Source organism: Melanostigma gelatinosum, assembly GCF_949748355.1.
Source record: "Melanostigma gelatinosum genome assembly, chromosome: 9".
Taxonomy (NCBI): Eukaryota; Metazoa; Chordata; class Actinopteri; order Perciformes; family Zoarcidae; genus Melanostigma; species Melanostigma gelatinosum.
The window spans coordinates 9986352-10012108 of NC_136642.1; the positions used below are offsets into that span (position 1 = coordinate 9986352).

Genomic DNA, 25757 nt, shown 5'->3' on the forward strand with positions numbered 1-25757 from the left:
TGTATGGATACAAATGTCAGTCTTCTTTTTGTAGCTTAATAACATTAAAACTTAAAATCGATCGTACCAGAGCTCCTTTCTACAATGACCCGCCTTCTGCTGCTCTCTCATTGGACGATCGCGTCTGCTCCCTTTCGCTTTCTCTCTTCCTCTGCTGCGTTATGCGCATGATCCCGACAGCGAGAAAGCTGCTGTTGGTGTCTCCTCACAGTTCGCTGTTGGATTCTTTGGTATCATAGTAATCGCCGTACAGTCCTTTGCGTGTGATGAGGGAAAGGCTGTAAATACACAGCCTCTCGCGATGCAATGAGCCGCTGTTAGTTGTTGAAATCAAAAGTGAAAGTGCGATGGTGCTTTTGTGTTCTCTGCAGTTGTTTCACTTTGTTTTGTTGTTGTAGCCTGCTGACGTTCAACTTTTCCAATAGCACTCTTAATTCATTAAACCGCGGAGACGACCCCATGATGGAGATTGTAGTGATTTTGTTTGGATACTTGCTGACGTGCGTTTGTGGTAAGAGCGTTCATCTTTACATGCTGATGCACTGAATGACGGACATGAAGGCGGACATGAAGATCGTTATTCATTTCACGATGTCTGATGGAGCTTAAAGTTTCCTGGACAAAAACACTGAATTTGCACACATTTTAGGTAAAAATACAGTCTTCATTTTGTACACTTCAATTAATTGAATCAAATTAGCTGCGGATCTAGTCTAACCGATAATATTTTTGTCGGTGCATAGCAGGTCACAGCAGTTTGTCTAAAGGCATGTTAAAAACAAATGAAAAATAGGTTTTGAGTAATTGATGAATGATGCATTAATAGTGACTTAAAGGGAGCAGTTTGTTCACGTAAATTCCTCTGGAAATCAACAATTGCTTTTAATGTCAACACAACTAACCAATACGTCTCTGTCAAAACCCTGTTCTTTTATTTTCCTATAATTTGTAACAAATTACATAATTGTTCCAGGAAACATTAAAAACATTATTAGGTAGGGCCCATGAATAAAGCCTTACTCTTATTTATGTTCAATAGTCTACCAGTCTTGTTTACCTGATTGTGTTAAAGAACGTAAACTTTTTCACAATGTTAAAATTGGTAAACCTCTTACTATGTTACTGTGTCCCCTTGTTTGCCAGCTGACGGGGTTGCTGATGTGGTACTTTCCTGCACCCTGGTGGAGGAGGGAGTCGGACTTGGTGGAATGGGAGGTGGCGCACACTTCACACGGACCCCAGCCACTCTTGTCTTAAGAGACATTCCGGTGGCTTCTGACGAATCCCTCGAAACACTCACTCCGTTTGTCCCGCCTTCAATCCCTGACTCGGACGCCATCCTGTTCGAAGTTAAAGGTTTCCCCTGCCTCCTCTACGTATTAAGTTTGGTGTAATATAAGCACAACCTTGTGTTGAACTTCTCCTATCATCCCCCTGTGACAGTGTCATCACCCGAGATCCCCAATGCACATGTGTTGCTCCACGCGGACTGCAATGAGCAGGAGGTGATGTGCGAAATAAGCCGTTACTCTCCTCATGGATCCCAGGAAAGTCCAGGATCAGCTTATTTTATGGTGTCTGTTAATGTGGAGGGAGTTGAGTTCAGCACTGCGTTGATTCTGCAGACCTTGGTGGTGGAGAAGGACCACTCGACCCTCATACAAAACCAACTGGGTCTGCCTCTTAGCCAGTCGGGAACTCTTCTGACTGAAGGTGAGATCCAGTGTTTAAGGGACAGTTCACCTCAAAGTCAAAAATACATGTTTCATCTTACCTGTAGTGCTTTTTTAAAATATAAATCTAGATTGTTTTGATGTGAGTTGCCTAGTTTTGGAGATATCGGACAGCCGATAAGAGAAATATGTATTTTTTTGGAGTGAACTTTCCTTTTGATATCCCATTTCATCTTCTCATTGAATCGTTCCCATGGTTCATATTATCATTCTCACTACTTTGTTCTGCTTCTGTCTTTGCTGTCTGTCCCCTCAGTGATATTCTTGGTCTATTCCCACGTAAAGTCTGTGTCTGCCCCTCTGAGAGGCGATGTTGTCCTCAACTGTGGCTTCAAGCAGCAGGAGATACCTTTAGCGCAGGAAGTGGCCGTTGAATGGCGACTGCAACACAGGGGAAAAGGGTGGAAAGTGCTTGAACTGAAGACAAGGCTGGATGAGGCAGAAGGGAGCACAGTGGGTGAGTGCTGTGTGAACAGGTGTGCCCAACCTCTTCTGGTTTGTCACGGGGTCTTTAGGTGAGGGTGGCTTCTTGTGTCTCTGAGAGTGACAGCACTGATAATGTTGAAGATGGTACATGAGTAGCTTCAGTGGCATAGAAGTTCATGAATAAATAAATGCATATAGACTCAAAATGCTCTTAGGCTAGACTACTTTTAACAGCCACAGCTAAATGTCAGAAAACTGCATAAAATACACAAATGGGGGATGACAAGAGAGCAGTACCGATCTAAGTAGGTGAAATAAAATGCTTTCTTACTCGGGTCAAAGGCTCCAAAGCGAGCAAGTGAGTTGAGGTGAGATAGTTTTGTCACTTCCTGTTGAATTTTCTGTCGTCAGTGCATGAACAGAGGAGGGGATCAAGCATGGATGCCTCCCAGGTTGTTGGAGAGGGTAACGCCTCTGTGACTCTGACCAAGCTGAAGGTTTTGGACGAGGGGAGCTACATCTGTGCCGTCAGTATTGGCCTGTTCCACGCCCAGCAGGTCATTCAACTCCAGGTTAATCGTAAGTTTCACCCGAATCTCTCCATTCAGAAAAAGCCACTGAATGTCTTTCATTTAACTTTCTGCTTCTCTTTGTTTCAGAACCACCTCATGTTTCACTCTCAGAGGAGAAATTGGTTTTGAAGACGGAGTCCCCCCAGACGCTGAGCTGCCACTGTGCTAACTACTATCCACTGGATGCTCAGGTGTGTAATAGTGTACTCTTAGATGTAGCTGTTAACCAGCACATGCTCTTTGTTTTCCTTTTCCCCCCTGAACAACTTGGCAAAAATATTTAGCCATTCATGTTTTGATAATATACCCCAAAGCCTGATTGGTCATACAAGTAGAAATAGGAAATGCATAAACCTGCCTGACTATGGCCGCCAGGCATTAAGGTTAAGTGTAATGGTTTGTCCATAATCAAAATCAAAGAAGTCCATTGTCCAGACAGAAGACGAAAATAAATCAGGGTTATGCTGCCTGTCTTGGTCTGGTAAAAAAAACTATAAAGCGTCCAAGGTGCATGCTTTTCCTATACCTGCCTCCTGGTGTAAAACCTGAAGTGCCCAATAGTGCTGCCCAATTTTTACAAAATGAACCAAAAAATAAACAAAATACACAACTAGCTAAACTAAGCAAACTGAACGAATAACTACCAAAGTAAAATAATAAATAAATGAAGCAAATATCCTTCGTAATCAGCACTCAAAACAAATACTAATAATTATTAATAAAACAAACAAACTCATAAATAGCTCCTACATTACAGATTTGAAAATATGTTAATTTGGTATGATTTGACGAAATTATGATATAAATTGACATTTGTTCTGAAGTCTTTTTAAGGTAAATCTCATTTTAGTCTCACGGAAAGTTTTTGCAGTGTTGAGTTTTTATGCTCTGAACTGTTGGAGCAGTCGAGGATTAAAGTGTTGATACCTTTAAACCTAAACTTACCTCTTAAGCCTGGCTTTTGATTGAAATATTTTCGGAAATGTATTTAATATTATTCGATTGAAAACATTTGATTACCTTGAATCCATTGTTATCTGTTTTGTTAGTTTTATTATTACATTCTTATTTCTTCCGTGCCTCAGTCTTAAATTGTTTTACTGTTTACATTTGTCTTAATATCAGCTTGTCAGTGAGTTCTTGAGGACATTGAATTGCACCGTATACCTTTATGAAAGATGCTTTACTAATAGAGTTTGACAGATTGATTCACAGTTAATAATTCTCTGCTTTCAGATGGAGTGGTTGTCCCTCTCTCCTACAGACACAGAGCCCACAGTGCTTCCGGATCAGGGCTCTCTGTCCAGCCATCGACAGCATGGTGACGGGACTTATTCCCTGTCATCTCATCTCTCTGTGCCTTCCACTGTCTCCCCTGGGACTGAAATGACCTGCAGGGTGTCTCACCCAGCCCTGGACGCTCCTCTCTCTGTCAGCCTGGTGGTAGAAAGTCCAGAACAAGGTATTCATGTGTGGCTGTCGCTGCGAGGCTCAGAGAAATACAAAATATCATGCTGTGAGATTGTGGATTTGCATTACAGATTGTGCACTGTATCTTGTACTTCATGACAACACTGCACATCCTTAATCCTGTGTCTTTCACTCTGCAGGTTCCTATTGGTGGGTTCTGGGTTTTCTGATCATCACTTTGCTTTTCTTCTACCAGGTCATGAGATAAGTTATATTCTAGGAGATACTGCTGACTTAAACCTGAGCCCAGTGACTTTCTTTGTGTCATGTGTGAGTCTGTAAGTTATTACTGATTTCTTTTGAAGCCATCACTGGTTCTTTTAATTCAACTCGGCTTCTACTGAACAGAAAAAATGCAATTTTGGGAAAAGAATCTGTATTTTACTATCTAGCTGTATGACTTGTTTGCTTTTAAATATTTGCTGTTGAGTATTGCTGGTGGTTGTTTACTCATGTTGCGTTGCAGTTAGCAAATTTAGAGGTTGTGTTTCTGTTGCTTGTGTGCCGTGGAGGCAAGAGTCACAATAAAACAGGAGACTCGGAGGCAGTTAAAGTGTCCTTTATTAAAGAGGTTGGGGTAAAGGGGATGGGGTCAAACTCGAACTAAAGATTCCTCCCATTTGGGGTCTTTGGCCTTTGGCCTTCTCTCAAAGCAAGACAGTCGGTGTCGGTAGAGCAGAGAGAGAGAGATGCCTGCTATGATTACCTGATGGGCTGCAGGTGCCTGTGCTGGATTCCCCCTGGTTTTCCACACCTGTAACATATTCAATCTTAAATCCCAAACTATGCTCACAGAAGTTTTTGAGGTAATACTTTCTTTTTTGGAAACTTTTTTTTCTTTTGTCCTGTTTTCATTTGGTACGCTTTTTTAAAAGTAGCTTATGTTTTTATGGATCGTTTCTGTGTTCGCTATTGTTGATCATTTTGTATTTTACTTTGCACAATGAAGGATTTTGTGACTCTGCAACATTGTTTAAGGTATTTGACATCATCAATATCAGTACATTTCTTGTATCACATCTAGCAACCATTCAAATCTCTCTTGTAGATAAATCTGTATATGGTAATCAGAAAGCTGGTATCACTTGAAGTGGAGTAGATTGCAAAAATAAAAGTTCAAAGTTGGCTCAGAATGTCAAGAGACTGTAACAAAGGCTCTGTTGATGATTTCTTTATTGGCATCAGCAAAGGTGTTAAGCATGCATTTGTTTTCGCAAATCCAGTTGCATCATCTCACTGCATTTTCAGGTTGTAAATCACAAAACACTCATATCTCATGTGCTAATTACCTAATAATATTGTTACACAATATCATCAGATAATTATAACTAACTGCTACAATTATGCATCTTTATTTTTGATCAACTCTCAAAATCAGTCCGAAGAAATGAAAACTAGCTTTTCTTTTATATCCAACACCCCCCCCCCCCCCAAAAAACCTGAACAAATTTATAAACACATTTTCAGGAGCATAATCTGACATATGTGCACTATTGTTCTATCCATACAATACTACATGTTTTAGCAGTTTAGTAGGAGCTGTTTGCAGTCTAAATTAATAACATTTGAGCATCATTGCATTGCATAAGCAGTAATTATCAGATCAGAAAGACATTATACACAGGTCATTGAAACCACGAACAAAAAAAAAAGTACAATCGGCAGTTAGATTCAGAAATGGCAGATACACAGATCACACAAATAGGCAAAACTATGGACACGGTTTGCCATGCAAGTTATAAACGAACTCATTTTGCATTTACTGCAGGGGAGTCTGTTCTCATGTGAGTGACGGGGTTGGGGACAGGATGGCCAAGGTGGCTCTTGGTTTCTAAATCATGTCCTTTCTCTCATTTTCCTGCTTTTTGAAGATCAGGTCAATTTAAACAACAATCAAACAAACACTTTATCTGCACAACTTCCAAAACAAGTTGGCATTTGGACCTGTTTTTTTTTGTTTTTTTTAAATGTGATGCTTCACATTCGTCTGTCTATGGCTGTGACTCTGTCCAAGTCAGAGTCAAGAGCCCTTCCTCTGGGTCAGTTCATGTGTACAGTAGATTGTCTGTTAGTGGCTGCTTGTCAGTTTCTCCTGCTGTGCATATCACTCAGCCACTAAGCATAACACTACTACTATGCCTCTGCCTGTGGTACAAAAACCAAGGGGAAATGAAGCATAGATATACAACTACTTCATCAATAATTGTTTATCAGTCCAGAAGTTTGTCTTATTTATACAGGGGAAACATGTATACTACTATTCCCTGAAACACTTCTTCCTTTCCTTATACTCTCACACAGTCTCTTTTCAAATTGATTTCCCTCATTGTTGTTACTGAACGTTGTAGAAAGTTAGGCAGGAAAGGAAACAAAGAAAATGACTAATAAAAACAGCTACACTCTGAAAAAGCTATTGGCTAAAATGCTTTGGGTTCACAAATACACACACGCACATACAACAAAAATGTTCATAATATTAATCTAGCATGACCTTGTGTAAGTAAGTAGCGATGAGGGTAGCAGTTGTGACAGAAGGGGGGTGTTAGTTAGGCATGTCAGTATCAACTTACAAATGTGGGACTCTCAAAGAAGGTAATATGAACAAGCTTTGGCGTATCTGGGGTAGAAAGGACTGCAAACTCTTGTTCAACCTCCCTGCACTCATTCACCATCTGTACCGTTTACATTTACCCCCACAGCTCCGTTCGGGGGGCTTAGCCTTGTGTGTTCCCACGTCACAAGGATTTTCTCTCCCCCTCCTTCCCTTCCTCTTCCACTCCGCCTGCTGCGTCCTTCAATAATACATGAGGTGCAGAGACGGGAGCGAGTGTGTGAGCCTTAACACCAAAACAGTGGAAGAAAGCAACTAGAAGGGAGGGAGAGGGGGACAAAGAGAGCGGAGACACCTATAAACACTACCGTCATGTAGAAGTGCAAAATGGTTTAATGGAAAACTGTGTGAAGAGGAGGAGGGAGGACGGATAAAAGGGGAGGAGTGGCGCTTGAGTATCTTTTTTTTCCGCTCTTCCCTCTCGTATCATTCTTAAGTCCATATCCATCTGTATTGATGGGCTGCGCTCAGTAGAAGAAGTACACTGCAAACGAAGGAGAGAGGGAGAGGAAGTCATTAGTCTCATGGATCTGGCAAAATAGAAAAAGGAGAGAACAGTCAGCTGAGCTCTTGGTCTTTTGTAATGTTTACAGGATTGTTTTTAATAAAGAACTGGTTCACTTAGTATTATAACCATTATTTACTGTAATTAGACGTCATGTGTCATCAACAATCAGAGTAGAAGCATGCAGGGCAGACATATACATATGTTGGTGCTGTCTCTGTATCTTAATTAACGGCACTACTTTGTCATCAACAATCGTAAAGTGAATAACACCATACGAGCAATTGCCATCTACAGAGAATTCTTTTCTTCGTATATCTGTTCCTCTGTTGCTGGGAGAAAAACACTTAAGGATCATCTGCTTTTTAAAATAATGTTTATAAAAGCTTACGAATCATCTGTCTGTCAATAAATAGACCAACGTTGTATTGGTATCAAGATGCTACTTACAGAATAGTATTCCAACCACAATGACTCCAATGATACCCATCATGATCATCATCTGAGAGGAGAAAACAACAACATTTACTATCACAGGTTGTTTTTTTTAATAAAGGAATTTTAGACACACTGTAACAATGTGTGGGGTTCAAAGCCTGCAAACCGGAAGGAACCGCATCTGACCAACGACAACATGTTGAATCCACTCTGAGTGTGAAAACTCTACAGTAACATAATTATTTCCCCCTTTCACCCCAAAGGATCTGTTTCCACAGCAGCTCATTAACAGATGAGTGTGTGGACAGCAGGATTCCCCAGAACAGACACTGTGTTCGCCCCAGCGCACCTCAGCACCAACAGTTGTTCAATGTGTTCAAATAGATGAGCTGAGGATCTTATCCAGAATACTAGCTCTATCTACATACTTCTACATGCACCACATACGAATACTGTTCATTCAGACTTGGGTTACATTCGGAGTTTCTTTCAGGAACAACGATGTGCTAAATGGAGCCACACTAATGTGCTCACCTTGCAGTTCTTCCACCAGTACTTGTTCTTTAGCTGAGCTGCGCAGCTTTCAAACTGGGAGGCTCCGGCTTGGAGAGCATCCGCTCTGTCATCCAGCTCTGAAAGCTTCTGGTCCCTTTCCAAAACCTTGTCTACATTCACCCGCATGATATCCACCACCTAGCCCACAGTGGCGAGGATGAGACAGCATTTAGCAGCGATGGAGAGGAGAGACAAACAAATGAGAGTATAGTAAGTAGTCCATTTACAGATTATATATGAAGACCAGACCTTTCCAGATAAAATAAAGCAACAATAAATAATGTTGTGCATACATTAAATCCAGATATTTAATGATTTGACATTGCATCAAACATCACACTTTGGCCCAGAATCCTATAGTCTGGCCTCGTCCGGCTCACCTCCTCGACTTGAGCCTGTGTCTGCTGTAGCCTGCGGTTGCTGGAAGTATTGGGTGGGCCAGGAGGGACACCGCCTGGGGCTCCATCGGCACCAGGGGCTCCTGGAGCACCAGGGGCTCCACCTGCAGCAGCATCCGGGGCAGACCTGAGAAAAAGCACAGGGAAGGGGAAAATGAATCGAAGTTGGGATAAAGGGGACCTTTTCGGTTAACTGAGGCATGTTTATGGCATGTAGAGAGCACTTCATTTAAATCTAAAAGGAAAAATAGCTGAGAAAAAGATTCACAGGTCAAGGAGAAAATTAAGGTAATTTGCCTGACAGACAGTTTAGTACAAATCACAGTCACTGCAGGACAAAAAAATAATTTTGCACACAAGCACCTCATGAACCATCATTCAACATGACATTTGACACGAGCAAGTGATGATGGTGACCTCAAATCCTCTGACTCACAATATGCTGTGTAACAAATGTCCTCTTCTTTTTTAAACTGTGGTGTAAAATTACCACAACAAACTCCATTCAACTCTAAGGTTTTACAGTAGCAGCAGTCAACCCCTGCATACATAATTTAGTGATGGTGTAACGGAAAATTTCACTTGCGTCAGCAAATTCCATCAAGCGGAAATAAATCAGTTTCCAACCCCCACCATGGAAAAACATACAAGGAAATACATTGGTTTGAATACATAGGCTATTCATCCATAGAAGCTTAATAAGATCTATATATTTTGTATTTTGCTCATGTGAAAAGAGCGCAGCAGAAACGCCGCATTCATACTCACATCTTCTATGCAGCTGTTTGAACTGACTCACGGGCAGCGGAGGAGGGGTGATGGATCTGAGGTGGAGGGAGGGTCTGAAGTACCACAAGGGGGGGGAAGGAAAAAAAACAGCAAGATGACAGGGAAAAAAAACAGACGCAAACGTCTAGGCACTGGTCTAAAAAGTCCAAATGTACAATCAGCAAAGTAATTAAAGTGCCGCGCTGACAGTAAACAGACGGCGGGTCTTTGCGCAGTGGATCCGATCTTCTAGCGATGCATTTACACTGCAAGTCGTCAACAAAGTACCGCAATATACAGAGACACGTAACCGGGCCGGGCGATTATTCACTGAGTGACTGGACTAGAAAGCAGAAAGTGAAGGAGAGCGATGCTGAGCTCAAGACAAAAGTACTTCTAAATTATAATCCATTCAAGCGAAATCCACGGATGTTTATAAATCCTGCAGGGATGCATGCAGTTGATGCGGAGTCCTTATAGACCTGCTCCTGGATGCTGAGACGCAGCGCTGATTGGCTGGTTGTTGAGTTGCCTCTTCTAAAAGCAAATGCGTGCAATTTCAAAATGAAGGGGGAAAAAAAAGAAGAAGTCCAGTCATGAGAAATCAGTTCTCTGTCTTGGATTTCTGTTACCCCCCCACCTCCCTCTCTCGAGCTCGCTTTTTTTCTCTGTGCGTCTCGAGGGAAGTGCGGTAGTTTCGCCCGTGCAAAGTGCTGTGGCACTGTAGGCTACTGCAATAATGCGTCTCTCCTCCTGCCTTCACTTGGACTCGTAACGACAGTGCGGAACCCCCTCCCTCCCTCCCTCAGCCTCTCTCTCCTCTCTCTCCCTTTACACTTTGCAGTACTGCAGCTCTCTTTGTCGGATAGGGCTGCGGGACGACACTGCGGTACAGAGGATGCCTACTCGTGCAGTGGCGTGACCACACTTTTTGGACTGGGGTGACCCAAATGGGGCACCAACTTATGCAGGGGCGGCATGAAGTTCATGTATAGCATTAATAACATAGCATTCATTTTCCATTTCTGTCTCCACTTTAATTACTAACATTACAGTATCTTACAGCTTATTACATTTCCGTGTTTAACATTGTAATTTAAAAGGTGATAAATGTGAGATTGAGATAATTTATTCAATCAATAATAAATAATGTCTACCGGACATTAAACCATCTCTGATGGGCTCATTTCACAGAAGTTTCATAATTATACATTTTGTGCAGTTTTTACTTGGTTGCTTTGGCTATTTCTTCATACATAAGGCAGAAACAAGGAGGTGTTTTCATCATCGATGAATTTGATGATTCTTTTAACTAATTAAGAGAATAAATGAATAACTCAAAGCAAATTATTAAGTACATTTTCATCATTGGCTAATTTGTTGATTTTTGTCAATACAATGTCAGAATATTGAAAAAAATTCAAAGCCTAAGACGATGCCGTCAAATTGCTTGTTTTGTTATGAGTCCAAACCCCAAACATATTCAATTAACTGCGTCAGGAAAAGCAGCAAATCCTGATTTTTGAGAAGCTGTGGACTAAAGATTTGGGGGTATTTTCCCCCAATTTATGACTGAAACTACTAATCTGCTATAAAAAAAATGTGTTTATTATTTACTGTTGAGAAATCGTTTCAGCACTACTTGACGGTGGACAGAATCCCAGATGTACTGCAGTCAGTGAGGAAACACCTGAGCCACAGGCTGTTGTGTGACCCAGATTTAATATATGAAGAAGGGACGATGGACAGGGTCTATAGATTTGATATTTCTGAAAGGTTGCAAATGCAGCGTTTAAATCATTCACTACATATCCTACAATCTGAAATTGTTGAGGAAATCTAAATTGTGTTTTTGAAAGGAATGAAATATTTCTGTTCACTGTATGTCCCGATTACATGAATTCACAACTTGTGCGGTGTCAAACCTCCCTACTTTATTAAGGGTACTGGCTGATATTTTGATAGTAGAGTGAAGACCTCTAGCTGACCGTCAGGACCTCAGGAATCTTGGTGCAGTGTTCGACTCAACCGTTTCTCCCAATCCCTCCTTCTGCATAACATTTGCTTCTGCAATTACTCATTTAATTCCTAAAGTCCCAGTTGAGCCTACAACATCTTCCTCTTTGTTTATTTTGAGTCTCAACTCTCATATTTGAAAGGTGAGAGGAGTGAAGTCAGCCGTGAGAAATAAAACAAACCAAAAAATACGACCATCTTCAGGGAAAGAAAGACATCAGATACACTTTTCGGCCAGAAGTATATTGACACTTTTCATACTTTTGTGTATTTTGGGTGTGTGGCTGTTTTTCATGGTTTAGGTAAGACCCATTAGTCTCATTTAATGAAAATCATAATGCTAGAGTGTACAATGACATTTAGACCGGTGTTTCCAAAACTTTTAAACTTCTGATCCTTAAAATCAAAGCATTTTTTTACAGGTTGCATATGTCTATGTGTTGGACAACTTTTTACAGGCCAGACGAGCTTTAATTATTCAGTCTTTCACAATAAAAAGCTAAGTTTAGAAATACTTCTCAAATAATATGATCAATTTGTAGCAGATGCATGTGTTTTTCTCTTTCTCATTTAATATCTTATAACCACTCAGATTTATTTATTATGAATGTGTTTGTCAGGAAAACCCGTTGTTGAATCAATAAACCAAAGAATGGGAAGAATGCTGCTCTGAAACATCGCTCTCTTTATATGAATCTGATAACTTTAAAAAAAAAAAAATTAGATATTCCTGACAGCACTTTGACAGCATGAAATCACACAGCTTCACAAAGCTCCAGTCCTCATTGGCTGTTCAGATGCATTTGCCAGTATGGTTTGTTTAACGTTAACGGCGTTTGCCAGTGCGGTTGAAGCGTCTGTAGAGGAAGCGGATCCTCTTCTCCAAGTTGTGTCTCTCCAGAGTCATCATTCTGTCTCCCACCAGCTTCTTCTTCCTAATTAGACGCTGCAGTTCGTTGCCCGTGAAAGCCTTCACCCAGCAGGGAGCCACAATGAGGTCTTTGGGATGAGCGATAAAGTTCCCTGCAGGCACAAAAGTGTGGAGATCAGAAAACTCAGCAAGGTACGATCTGAGCCAGTGCTCAAGCTCAATGTATGTTTAAATAGTCTCCTGAGGACTTCTTCTGCAGTTGTTAAGAATGTATTAGCCTCTATGCACACAGATTCTGCATTCAGGCCTTTAAAAAAAAAATGTAATCATGACATGGCTTTGGCCATGACTGTGGTTAATTAACTAAATTCACATGCTAACGTTTTTATTGCATACTGAGAAAGTTAAAGAAAAACTGTCTTTATTCAATAAAACCTAAATAAACAAATTCCACAATCCCAAATAGGATTTAACTACGTGAGGACCGTTACCTAAGATGCCTATATTATCATAAATTCCAAACATGCTCCTCTTCTCAGTCCACCTGTCCACCATCTTCAGCTGAGGGATGGCATGCATCCTTATCCGACAGCATGTCCCTAAAGAAAGCACATTGTTTCACGTCAGTATTCAGCACTTTTTCCACAGATATAGTAGAGTTTGTTCTGCTGCAATCACCAGATTAACTAGTTAGTAAACATAAAATTGTTTAATGTCAAATTTTGTAGAACAAACAAACTTATGAATGTACATCTACGAGGAGGCAAAACTAAGTAAACTGGCCTCAGGTGATTAAATACTCTCCTCTGCTTGCTTATAACTGAAAATAGTTCTAATTTTGATTTATGATTGTACTAGTGTTGCATTAGGTTATTGTGCTTTTGTAAGACTTAATTTCCTAAGGGGGGAATTGTCATTTAATTTATGGTCATGCAAAGTTAAAAGGCAACTACTGTGTCCAAATCATGTTGGACACAAAAACAAAAATGTTTGGCTACTCACCAGTAGAAAAGGTCCTGGCTGTGTTTAGCAGAGTCCCAGCAGACTGACAGAAGGACGCTCCAGCTTTCAGTAAAGCTCCCAGAACAGACATGTTTCCTACAATAACACAATAACTGTCATCTTCACATGATTCAGTTTACGCAGGCAAAGTAGTTATCCGATGCGCATTATCTATGTTTTCAACGTTGCTATCAAACACAACGCTAGCTTTAAAATATCTTTACATTGACCCTTAGCTTTAGCTAGCACGTTACCTACATCAGATGAAGTATTGAGGACATTAACGTTACCAGCTTCCGGGTCCAGCTGCGATCTTGTAGCCACTTATATCTGTAGTAATTGCTACAACAACACATACATTGTAGCCATATGCGGACGTATAACACTTAATAATGTGTTATTGAGTCTTCGACATGCTCTTAGTGGCCGCCTCCATCTTACCACAGATCTTATTCATACTATATCCCACAATGCATAGCGTCGGTTTCTTCTTCTTCTTTAGTGCTCGTTGGCGGCTGGCAAACCATATTTGAGGCACATTACCGCCATGACTGGCCAGCGGAACGAGCGATGCAGTAAATAAAATATATGATTAAATCAATCAGTAAAGTATCTTAGCTAAATCCGTTTCTATCATATTATAATATTGACAAACAAGTGTTTACACATGAGTTATTGAAGGGAAATGTTAACTGGAGGGTTGGTGCTGTGCTTTTGAGACAACTCTGTTGTTGTGGTAGCATTATTAGCCGTAGGCTACCCACCATATGAGAGCCGACTGTATCTTCACATTGCAAATAGTTGTTTGCAACTATATTAATGTTCAAAATGGTAAATACAGCTGCTTTAATAACATCACAGTATATGTTGTCTGCTTTTTTTTCCACAGGAGATCTGAATAGTGAATGTAATGGAACTACATGTTTAATTCTGAGTGGTTATTTTACCAGAAGCCACCAACATGAGCAGCCTCATGGATGTCCAAAAAGATGTCTAATTGACCTGACACAGTCTAGGTCCTTGTGATATCTACAGGGGCGGAGGACGGGGGGAACAAATGGTGGCATTACTAATAAATAATAACACCAAAGGTGTGGAGGGGCCCACGAAAATTGCTTGTAAAAATAATAAAAAACTAATGATGACATCAAATCAAATAGGACTTATCCGGAAACAGTTATGCCTGAATAAGTCTGAGAGAGTGAGCTTGACTTGCTGTATACAGACGCTGTGCTTTCTGTGTCAATGTGATGTATTGTAGTGCTCAGTGTGCGCCACCAGAGGGCGGGCTCTAACGCGTAACAGCTGCAGCTGAGCACAGGTAGATTTTATAGAGTTTAGAGAGAGAGAGAGAGAGACACAGCGAGAGATAATTGTTTCAGTAAAGTTAAAGCTGTGAATGAAGCAGTGCAGTGGATGTACAGAAGAAGAGACACCTTCATGAAACAGGCCTCTGAGGGTTGAAAGAGGGAAAACACAATATTCACCAGGAATTCCTCGTTGCCCCTTAAAAAGCCTTCATAGGAAAGTTAAGATTGGCCGAATTTAAAAGCCAAATAAATAAATAAATAAAACCTTTAAAAAAATGTAATCTCTAAAAAAAGAAAGCATTCCAAAAACATCCGGGATCTCCAAGAGGATTCATAATTGTTTACAAAAATAAAGAAATAAATATATGGAAATAAATTAATAAAAGAATAAATATAGATGTTGGAATAAGGACAGAAACAAATTATATAAAAATGCATGAATAAATAAGTGAACGTTGATTAAACAGGTCAGGAATGAATAAGTATCTCAAATTAATTTCTCAATTTTTGTACAACTATATTTATTTATTTATGTATTACTATGACGATGAGGTCTTAACCTCTGTTTAAAGCAGGATTGGTTAATTAGGCGAGCCAGACTGAATGAGACATATCGCCGGTGATGAGTGATTTATTCAGTAAAGTATTCCGGTAAAATGCACAATGCCAACATATCTCCCTTGCAATCTCTTTAGATGGTATTATTTTCTAGTACTGATTATTTGTCCTCTTCACTTGATCCTAGCCGAGGTTTCAAGACTGTTTGGTCCAAACACACGTGGAGGGAGAAGGTTGATTTTGTGACAGTGTCAGAGTGGGCTAAGCATGTTTAGAGTGGTTGAAAGAGATTATAGAAGATGAGGGAGATTAAAAAGAAACAAGACATGCTGAAATTACTGAGAGAAATTGAAAAGCTGGAAAAGTCAAGAAACAAAGCCGGTGTAATGTCGCTGTTAAGAAACAAAGAGAGACTGCAGGGATTAATGTGTGAGCAGCCAGAGAACCCACTGTGTCCTGTCATTTCTTTGGGATAATACCAGTCAGTCTGGGTTCAATTCCAAGAGTGTTGGAACTGTTTTTACAACATTTCACCAGGAAATTTGCCCAAAATATTTTATGTTCACGACAGATTGTGAGTTCTTGCCGCATGTATTCTGAGATTTTCTTTTTTTGGCTCTGAAGTTCACCACATGTAATTTTTACACTTTTTAGTGGCATGAATACAATACTTTGTTTTAGAAATCTTTGTGTAATTTACTAAATGCATCATGGACAGGGGTTCAATTCCTGCTTTAAGCAAAGATGGCTTTCTATTACGTTCATAATTCAGATATCATTTATTTTAGCTGCAGAGGGCACCTGGATGAAAACTATAGAATCCACGTTGGCTGTCAGCATCCTTTACCACTGGTCCATCTCTTTACCACTGGTCCATCTCTTTACCACTGGTCCATCTCTGGTGCCGATGAACTCCAAGAAGTCATACTGTCACTTCTGTATGATTTTCTTCGACTTACTATGACTTTTTTATGACTTTTTTGGACATTCTGATTTTGATGACCTTTTTCTACAATACAATTACTTTTTCCATTACTTTTTTGACATGACTTTAAAATAAATTCAAAATACTGTATTTTGGGTTTTCAGAATTTGTTTCGAGATACTATACTATGACTTTTCCGTTACTTTTTTAGACATATTATACTATAACTTTCTGATGACTTTTTTTTGACAGATACCATGTGAGTGATGGCCCCGACCCCTGCGATGTCACATAAGGACTACTCACTAAAATCACAACTAGACCGTCTTCACCGATACCGAATCTCATTCCAAACTAAACTGAACATTTTGCTAGCAAGATCGGGATTAAAAGACAGATGTTTCTAGTCCGACATTGCAAATGCAAGTTAGTCTGGAATCTCTCAGTACATATTATATTTCCAAGGGACGTTATCAACAGGTTGTCAACAGGTTATCAACTTGTGACGTGGCACTGAGCGACCAGTGACCAGGTCCGCCAGGTGTAGATGGCCAATCAAAGAACAATTGGGCGGGACTTGGCACAAAGCAAGTGGGGCAACAAAAATGCCTGAGCGACAGAAAAATGTAAAAAGACAACAGTGTGCAGAGATCAACTGGTATTTTATGAGTTAGTGTCTATCAAACTTTAACAAATCCTGCCAGAAGACCAGTAACCACATGTTTCTTTGAGCAGATTATTGTTTTAACTTGCATTGTTGCGATGCTTAGCTATAAAAGAGAGGGGAAATAGAAAATAAGGCAAGTATTTCATAACATGGTGAAGATATTAGACATATTTATACACATGCTTATACAAGTACAGTTGTGTCTTTAAATAATGATGTTATCTCTTTTTGATTCGGTCTCTTAGATCCAATCTCATTTTTAAATGATATATTATTCTTAGAAAGGTGCATACACTGTTTATTTTTGTTACATTTACTGGGATTCTTTTTATATCTGGCCTGGTTATAATGTATTTAGTAGTGGAGAGTTGGAACTGTACATGGTTTCATTACAACAACAAATCATAAATCAGCTGTTTAGAATGAAAACATGAACACCTGCAGACATCTAGGCTGTTATTTTCTGTCTTTCTCTCTCTTCATACATACACAAACACACACACACACACGCTCACACACACACACACACACACGCACGCACACGCTCACACAGAGAGACTGATACTTTCAGTCTTACTAAAAAGCAGGATGGAATATTTTGTCAGTTTCAAAGAAACAAGCGCAGCAAAACTGATCTTTGTCTTAATTTCATTATTACTAAGGCGTCATTGAGAGTGTGGAAATTTAAACCAGGCAAAACATTATTCAACATTAGATTCCATTTAACTTTAACATAACCACAATGCCTCTGCAGAGTTACTGTCTTACTATAATCGTGCAGTGTGTTTGCACCTTCAATCTAAAACAGATTGTGCTGCTAGATTTCTGATTGCTGAGATACTTTTGATGCACAGCAGGAAAACAAAATCTGTTGAAGAGTTAATAAAAGATTAGGTGGCAGTGTATTTCACCAAATGCCACAATTGAGAAAGGAACATTTATTATGTACAGATACACAGTCATGTTTCCGTCTTCATCTTCACAGCGCTGAACAAAATGCTGACTAAACACAATTAAAAACAATTCTCAGCACAGCAGGATTTTAATCTGCGCTATGCTTCCTCTGCCAGTAAAACACAGCGGAACATCACATTTCATCACCTACACATACGTGATATAATCATATCAGTTATTGAAATTAAACCACAGCAGTGTTTACAATAAATCAGAAAGTCTGGAGCCGCAATGTTCACATTAAAGGTTAATGCCAATTCAGAAGAGCAGATATAATACAAAAGAGCTTGACACAGGAACAAACTAGTGACAAACCTCTACAGAAGCAATCTGATTTGATTATTTTCCAACTCATTCTATTAACATAACCATCTGCTTTCCCTAATGCTCAAAGCTCAGTTGTTTCCACGTGAGGGGCATTTTCCTTCAAAGTGCCTTCAACTCTTATTCAGATACAGTGGAGGTGACTAAACATCAGCTGTAGGAAAGACCACCTCACAATGAGTGACACACGAATACCCCAACTTTTATTTTGTGAGAAAACACCAAATTAAAGCCACAACAATAAGAAATACGACACAGATTCTAATTTGTTTGGGGTGAGGAGGAAGTTGTGGGTGGTTTAAGATTCAAGACTGACAGTATCACTCACCCAGCAGTCACATGGCTGCGAGCAGGGAAAATATCTCAAGATGAAGAAAAACAGCTCTCACCCACATGTTCTCAGGTGTATCTATCCATCTGTGTGACGGTCTATACCTCAATGTGTCTATCTTGCTATGCTTTTTACATACAGTAGGTTTTCCAAACCTTTTATTATTAACAGTTATTATTAGGCAGTAATAGCTTTTCTTTTCTATGTCATCAGTGTCATATTTTTTAAAGATCAGTTTAGACAGACACATACATACATACATACATACATACATACATACATACATACATACATACATACATAGATACATAGATAGATACATACATACATACATACATACATACATACATACATACATACATACATACATACATAGATACATAGATAGATACATACATACATACATACATACATACATAGATACATACATACATACATACATAGATACATACATACATACATACATAGATACATAGATACATAGATAGATACATACATACATACATACATACATACATACATACTGTGGCAGCCGGAGGGGCAACCCCAGAGGGGCAGTGATAGAGGGACGATATTGCCTGACATGGAGGCGGAGCCCCCAGGTCAGGGAAGGGAAAAGAGCGCCAAACCACCATCAGCCCAACAAGCAACACCTGAGGAGGAGAGACGAGGGAGCGACCACACCCTATCAGAGGAGGAGGAGGGGACTACAAAAGGGCCCAGGCAACAGGAAACCGGGAGAGAGTAGGAGTGGAAGAGGAAGCAGAAGAAGTCGCTAAACAGAGAAACCCTTGGAGAAGACTGCCTTACCCCTGGATCACCCTGGAACGTCTGACTACCCGCCCGGCTCACGACCCCTGCCTGTACGACTACCCTGCTCCTGCCCGCGCCCTGGACCGTCTGAGGAATACCCGCTGTGCACCGACCCGTGGAATTGGACCCCGACCCTCCCTCTGGAAAACGGACATTGTGTTCTTGAGTGTCTATCCTACCTCTTTCCCCTCTCTACCTTCAGTAAAAACCTCACTTGAACCGTTTATCTGCCGACTGGTTGTGTTTATTGGTCAGTGTTGTCGTGAAACCCCCTGTCCACCCCGGGGGCTGTCACAACTTGGTGGAGAACGTGGGCACTACCCGGTTCTGGCAACGCTGACCGATAGACCAACCGACCCAGTAAGCATGGCCACCCCGGTGCCATTTCAAGAGCTGCTAGCGGGGCTAAAAAAAGCGCCACGAACAAGCCATGCAAATACAAATGCAAATCCTCCAATCCCAGCAGCAACAACAATACCAACAGCAAAGCCAAATGGAGAAATATATGGAATTGCAAACAGAACGCGCGGAGGCCATGCAAAGCGAAATCAAGGGCATGTTACAGAACCAACAGGAGCAACATACCGTGGAGAGAGCCAATCCAGCGCGCTTCCTGCTCAAACAAACGGCAGCGGACGATGTTGAAGTTTTTTTCCAAATATTCCAGACAACGGCACTCCGCGAGAAATGGCCAGAAGATCACTGGGCAGAGTTAATAGCCCCCTTTTTGATCAATGAAACGCAGGTAACGTATCAGGACTTAGAGCGCGCTGGAAAAGTTGACTTCCGGGTTTTGAAAGCGGAAGCGTTACAGCGATGCGGGGTCACGCTGTTCTTAAAGGCCCAACGATTTCATGACTGGTCATATGACGCCTCACTTTCTCCGCGAGCCCAGATGCATGAGATAAAAAGGATCACGACGGCCTGGCTACACGCAGAGCCAACCGAGGTGTCGCCCACCGATCGCGTGGTCATGGACAAATACATCCGATCACTCCCGTATGAGGCAAAAAAATTGGCAGGCCAGAGAAACCCCCGAAACATCGAGGACCTGGTGGAAATAATGGAGGGTTACCAAGCCGCACAAGCTTTAGTGCGTGGGGGAAGAAACCAGACATTAGAGGGGCCCACCCGCAAAGAAAAAATTAAAACGGAGGAAAATAAATATGTGTCTCCCTCCTTCCCCCCAGGCTTTCCCCGACGCCGGCCGGCGTTTGGACAGGAAGAGAGGAGGTGCTACCACTGCGGCGAGATCGGGCACATCGCCTGGGGATGCCCTCACCGCCAGGACGCGCCCATGCCCACGGCCAGTGAGGGGAGTCGCCCATGCGGTTTGATTACAGGATGCTGGGCCACTCACGAGGACCACATGCCCCTCACCCCTGTCAAAGTCAACGGCCGCGACGCCTCAGCGATGGTGGACTCCGGGAGCGCCATTACATTGGTGAGACCCACGTATGCTCAGTACCCGCTCCTAACCGGCACCCGAGCGGTCACGTGCATCCATGGGGAGACCCGCGAATACCCCACCACCGCCCTAGAGATCTACACGACAAGGGGTAGATACATCGGCACTGCAGGAGTCGTGGAAGGACTCCCCGTAGAGGTGCTCGTCGGCCGAGACCTGCCCGTGTTCCAGGAGCTTTGGCGCAGCCTGGTGGTGAAACCAGGTACGACCCCTCCCCGAAAATACAAAAAAAAAGCCATCTGTGGGCTGGGGGAGGAGATCTCCACCGATCCCCTATCGGAAGGAGTCGCCAGTGCCGTGGCCCGGGCGTTGGTGGAGGCCACCCAACCCAACCCCGATGACGTCTATGCCACAGCCATCGAGAACGACGGACCCTCCAGCCCCAGTGAGCCCGAAGGAGAGGCGCCGCCCATCCCCGAGGAAGCAGATACCCCCTCCCTCGACGAAGAGGAGCTGGCCGGGCTGTTTCCCCAGGACCCGGAGGAGCCCATCTTACCCGGGCCCCTCACAGGGAGGTTTGGGACGGCCCAGTTGGAGGACCCCAACCTAGCCAACGCCCTTCGGCAGGTGGCCGCCGTAGACGGACGACCACTGGACGGGGTAAGAGACCTCCCTCCCACACATTTCGCCATATATAACGGGCTCCTATACCAGGTAGTAATGAGGGACGGGGCCCCCCTCAGGTTGTTACTGGTGCCACGTCCTTTTATACCCTCTGTCCTACAGTTAGCCCACTCCCATCTCCTAGGTGCCCATCTAGGAGTGGAGAAAACCCTGGAAAGGGTGAGGGCCAGGTTCCACTGGCCCGGAATAAAAAAGGCCATCGAAGATTACTGCCGGAGCTGCCCCGAATGTCAACAAGTGGCCCCACAACCCCATCACAGAAACCCGCTGGTGCCCCTGCCGATCATCACCGTCCCCTTCAGCAGGATCGGGATGGACCTAGTGGGGCCCCTACCCAAGACCAACAGGGGACACAGGTACATCCTGGTTATTGTTGATTACGCCACCCGGTATCCCGAAGCCATCCCCCTACGCTCCATGGCCACCAAGGGCATAGCCAGGGAGCTTGTGATGTTGTTTTCCAGGGTCGGAATACCGGAGGAGATTCTCACCGACCAAGGGACCCCGTTCATGTCTAGGATCATGAAGGACCTGTGTGGCATGCGGAAGGTGACCCAACTGAGGACGTCGGTGTATCACCCCCAAACGGACGGCCTAGTCGAGAGATTCAACCAGACACTGAAAAAAATGCTGAAAAAGACCATGGACCAGGACGGTAAGAATTGGGACCAACTGCTGCCATTCCTTATGTTCTCCATTAGAGAGGTGCCCCAGGCGTCTACAGGATTCTCGCCCTTCGAGCTCCTGTACGGTCGACGACCCCGGGGACTACTCGACCTGGCCAAGGAAGCCTGGGAACACCAACCCTCCCCCTACCGCACCATGGTGGACCACGTCGAGGAGATGAGGGTGAGGATGGCATCACTCTGGCCCATAGTCCGAGAACACATGGCCGAGGCACAGGCGGCCCAAGCCCGCGTGTACAACCGGGGAACACAACCCCGAGTGTTTAACCCAGGGGATCGGGTGTTGGTCCTGGTGCCCACGGCGGAATGTAAGTTTTTAGCCCGATGGAGGGGACCGTATGAAATTATGGAAAAATTGGGGCCGGTAAACTACCGAGTCAGGCAACCAGGTCGAAGGCACCCGACGAAGATCTATCATGTTAACCTTCTCAAGAAATGGGTGAGTAGGGATGCCATGCTCTGTTTCTCTCTCTCTACAACCCCAGGAAAAACGGAGCCCGTCGAGGTACCCGTGGGAGAAGAGTTGACCCCCCGGCAGAAGCAGGACGTCCGGGAAATGGTGGATCGGTTCCGAGACGTGTTCTCCCCGGACCCCGGATACACCACACTGGTGCAACACCGGATAATCACCGAGCCCGGGAAGAAGGTAAAACTAAGGCCGTACCGCATCCCCGAAGCCCGCCGGGGGGCGATAGAGAGAGAGGTACAGAGTATGCTGGAGGCCGACATCATCGAACCCTCGACTAGCGAGTGGTGCAGCCCTATAGTGTTGGTTCCGAAACCAGATGGCTCAGTCAGATTCTGTAATGATTTTAGACAGCTCAACGCCATCTCAAAATTTGATGCCTACCCGATGCCCAGGGTGGACGAAATGATAGAGCGCATCGGGAGGGCCAGATACATAACCACCCTCGACTTGACTAAAGGCTACTGGCAAGTGGCAGTGGCCCCCGAAGACAGGGAAAAAACGGCCTTCACTACTCCCATGGGCCTGTACCACTATAAGAGGCTGCCGTTCGGTCTCCACGGAGCCCCCCCCACGTACCAGAGACTGATGGACCAGGTACTTCGTCCCCATCGAGAATACGCGGCAGCCTATCTGGACGACATCGTCGTACACGGGGAGGAATGGGGGGCTCACCTCCAAAGACTGGACGCAGTCCTGAAAGCTCTGCGAGGGGCGGGGCTGACAGCCAACCCCAAGAAATGTCGCCTCGGCCTCCGGGAAGCTGACTACCTGGGGTACACCATCGGCCGCGGCTGCGTCAAGCCCCAGGTAGGAAAAGTCGACGCGATCCGGGAGTGGCCCCGCCCCCGCACAAAGAAACAGGTACGAGCCTTTATTGGGCTAGCTAGCTACTACCGACGTTTTGTTCCCCAGTTCTCTGCCCTTGCAGCGCCCCTGACGGACCTCACCAAAAACCGGCTGCCAGATCGGATCGTCTGGACGGCAGAGACCGAGGACGCCTTCGAGAAGCTGAAGGAAGCACTGTGTTCCGAACCAGTGCTGGTGACCCCGGACTTTACCCAACCGTTGGTGGTACAGACGGATGCCTCCGAGACCGGGGTGGGTGCCGTCCTGTCCCAGCTGAGGGATGGAGAGGAGCACCCAATCACGTACGTAAGCAGAAAACTGTTACCTAGAGAAACAAAATACGCCACGGTCGAGAAGGAATGTTTGGCCATCAAATGGGCTCTGGGGGAACTGAAGTACTATCTGCTGGGACGGCACTTTACCCTGGTCACGGACCACGCCCCCCTGGTATGGATGTCCCGAGCGAAAGACAATAACGCCAGGGTCACCCGCTGGTTTTTATCCCTTCAGCCGTATGCTTTCTCTGTTGTCCACAGATCCGGGGCCGCTCATGGAAACGCGGACGCCCTGTCAAGACGGGACGCCCTAGGTTCCTGGAGCAGTCCTCCCCCCAGGTCGGATTTAAGGGGGGGGGTATGTGGCAGCCGGAGGGGCAACCCCAGAGGGGCAGTGATAGAGGGACGATATTGCCTGACATGGAGGCGGAGCCCCCATGTCAGGGAAGGGAAAAGAGCGCCAAACCACCATCAGCCCAACAAGCAACACCTGAGGAGGAGAGACGAGGGAGCGACCACACCCTATCAGAGGAGGAGGAGGGGACTACAAAAGGGCCCAGGCAACAGGAAACCGGGAGAGAGTAGGAGTGGAAGAGGAAGCAGAAGAAGTCGCTAAACAGAGAAACCCTTGGAGAAGACTGCCTTACCCCTGGATCACCCTGGAACGTCTGACTACCCGCCCGGCTCACGACCCCTGCCTGTACGACTACCCTGCTCCTGCCCGCGCCCTGGACCGTCTGAGGAATACCCGCTGTGCACCGACCCGTGGAATTGGACCCCGACCCTCCCTCTGGAAAACGGACATTGTGTTCTTGAGTGTCTATCCTACCTCTTTCCCCTCTCTACCTTCAGTAAAAACCTCACTTGAACCGTTTATCTGCCGACTGGTTGTGTTTATTGGTCAGTGTTGTCGTGAAACCCCCTGTCCACCCCGGGGGCTGTCACAACACATACATAGATAGATACATACATAGATACATACATACATACATACATACATACATACATACATACATACATACATACATAGATACATAGATAGATACATACATACATACATACATACATACATACATACATACATACATACATACATACATACATACATACATAGATAGATGGGTTTACACGCGTAGAGAGTATTTTATTAATTATGAATCACAAAAGAGGAATGTAGATTAGAAATGAAAACAAACAACTCCTATCTTAACTGAAACTGAGTGAAAACTAAAAACTAGGACTATACTCTGACTCTAGGATAGTGCAAGTCTGTTTGATACTTGTATTGATATGGCACGATGCCTCATTGCATGAATAAATATTGTGTATCAGTTAAATCTGAACTATATATATATACAGAACACACGTAAGTATGTACAGGTATGCAAAATGCAGGACTGTACAGATGTGTATTATACAGGTTAAGTATACTACAGAGATAAAAAAATGTAGTTATCATCTTATAAGGACACTTTTATGTACAGTTTTAATAAACAATTATAACTTTTCCCATGTAGAAATATTTTAAATTGTCACAAATATGTTTGTACTATATTGTCATTCATATTGTCTGTTTATACTGTATACCAGCACTTATGGCGCTATCGTTGTTGACAAATGTATATGTAATATCTGCTTGCCGCTACATTAGTGTTATAAACAATTTATCAAATGTTGATGTACTTCTTATAAATGATAGCGTTGAATGTTTCCAATCAAGGATAAATAGTTGAAAACACAGCCTGAGCTACTAAAACCTTTATTTTTCCAATCTTAAGATATTTACAATAAACTGCATTTCATGAAATATGCTCAAATGCTGTCAAAAAAATAAAATAAACTGGCAGTGTAGGCCTGTTTCTACTGCAGCGACAGTATAAGAGTTGACGAAAAGGAAAACGAAGAACCGAGCATGGAGGTGATGATTCACTTTCACAAATGTTCATCAGAAGAAGATACCATATTACTGAATGGCCTCATTCTCATAAAACTGGTGGTGGTGATGATGATGATGATGATTGGGTCGAGAGCTGCGCGTTAAGCAGTGGTTGTAAACGCAAGTGACTGGCAGTGACGGATGAGAAGTGACAGGGTGGTTTGGTGTTTGCAGTTTTGCCATTTCGGTTTCAAAGCAACAACTGG

The 25757-nt window shown here is 43.3% G+C and overlaps 4 protein-coding genes across 6 annotated transcripts; 2 read left to right on the forward strand and 2 right to left on the reverse strand.

Annotated features, from left to right (window-relative positions):
• The first annotated feature begins 240 nt into the window (after positions 1-240).
• Positions 241-5294, forward strand: tapbpl (TAP binding protein like). The gene is made up of 8 exons (XM_079274885.1): positions 241-511; positions 1144-1356; positions 1444-1713; positions 1990-2190; positions 2571-2738; positions 2819-2922; positions 3968-4193; positions 4342-5294. Exons 1-8 carry the CDS (start codon positions 460-462, stop codon positions 4407-4409), a joined length of 1302 nt encoding a protein of 433 aa, XP_079131011.1. The 5' UTR covers positions 241-459; the 3' UTR covers positions 4410-5294.
• Positions 5295-5382: 88 nt separating this feature from the next.
• Positions 5383-10225, reverse strand: vamp1b (vesicle associated membrane protein 1b). Its single transcript, XM_079276051.1, has 5 exons — positions 9477-10225; positions 8691-8835; positions 8290-8448; positions 7768-7819; positions 5383-7296 (listed from the first exon to the last, which is right to left on the reverse strand). Coding segments are annotated over exons 1-5 (375 nt in total). The 5' UTR covers positions 9479-10225; the 3' UTR covers positions 5383-7279.
• A 1932-nt stretch (positions 10226-12157) lies between these two features.
• On the reverse strand, positions 12158-13826 carry mrpl51 (mitochondrial ribosomal protein L51). Of its 3 annotated transcripts, none has more exons than XM_079275464.1 (4): positions 13656-13826; positions 13366-13461; positions 12855-12962; positions 12158-12515 (listed from the first exon to the last, which is right to left on the reverse strand). In XM_079275464.1, the coding sequence occupies exons 2-4, from the start codon at positions 13454-13456 to the stop codon at positions 12319-12321; spliced, it is 396 nt and encodes a 131-aa protein (XP_079131590.1). In that variant the 5' UTR covers positions 13457-13461; positions 13656-13826; the 3' UTR covers positions 12158-12318. The 3 variants fall into 3 exon arrangements, with proteins under 3 accessions (XP_079131590.1, XP_079131591.1, XP_079131589.1); XM_079275465.1 differs by having other exon boundaries at positions 13624-13826; XM_079275463.1 differs by having other exon boundaries at positions 13807-13825.
• An 86-nt stretch (positions 13827-13912) lies between these two features.
• LOC306782709 (uncharacterized protein) lies at positions 13913-21603 on the forward strand (the record flags this gene model as incomplete). The annotated part of the gene is made up of 3 exons (XM_079276154.1): positions 13913-13940; positions 20438-21315; positions 21464-21603. The coding sequence occupies 3 exons, from the start codon at positions 13913-13915 to the stop codon at positions 21473-21475; spliced, it is 918 nt and encodes a 305-aa protein (XP_079132280.1). The 3' UTR covers positions 21476-21603.
• Between the last annotated feature and the right edge of the window lie 4154 nt (positions 21604-25757).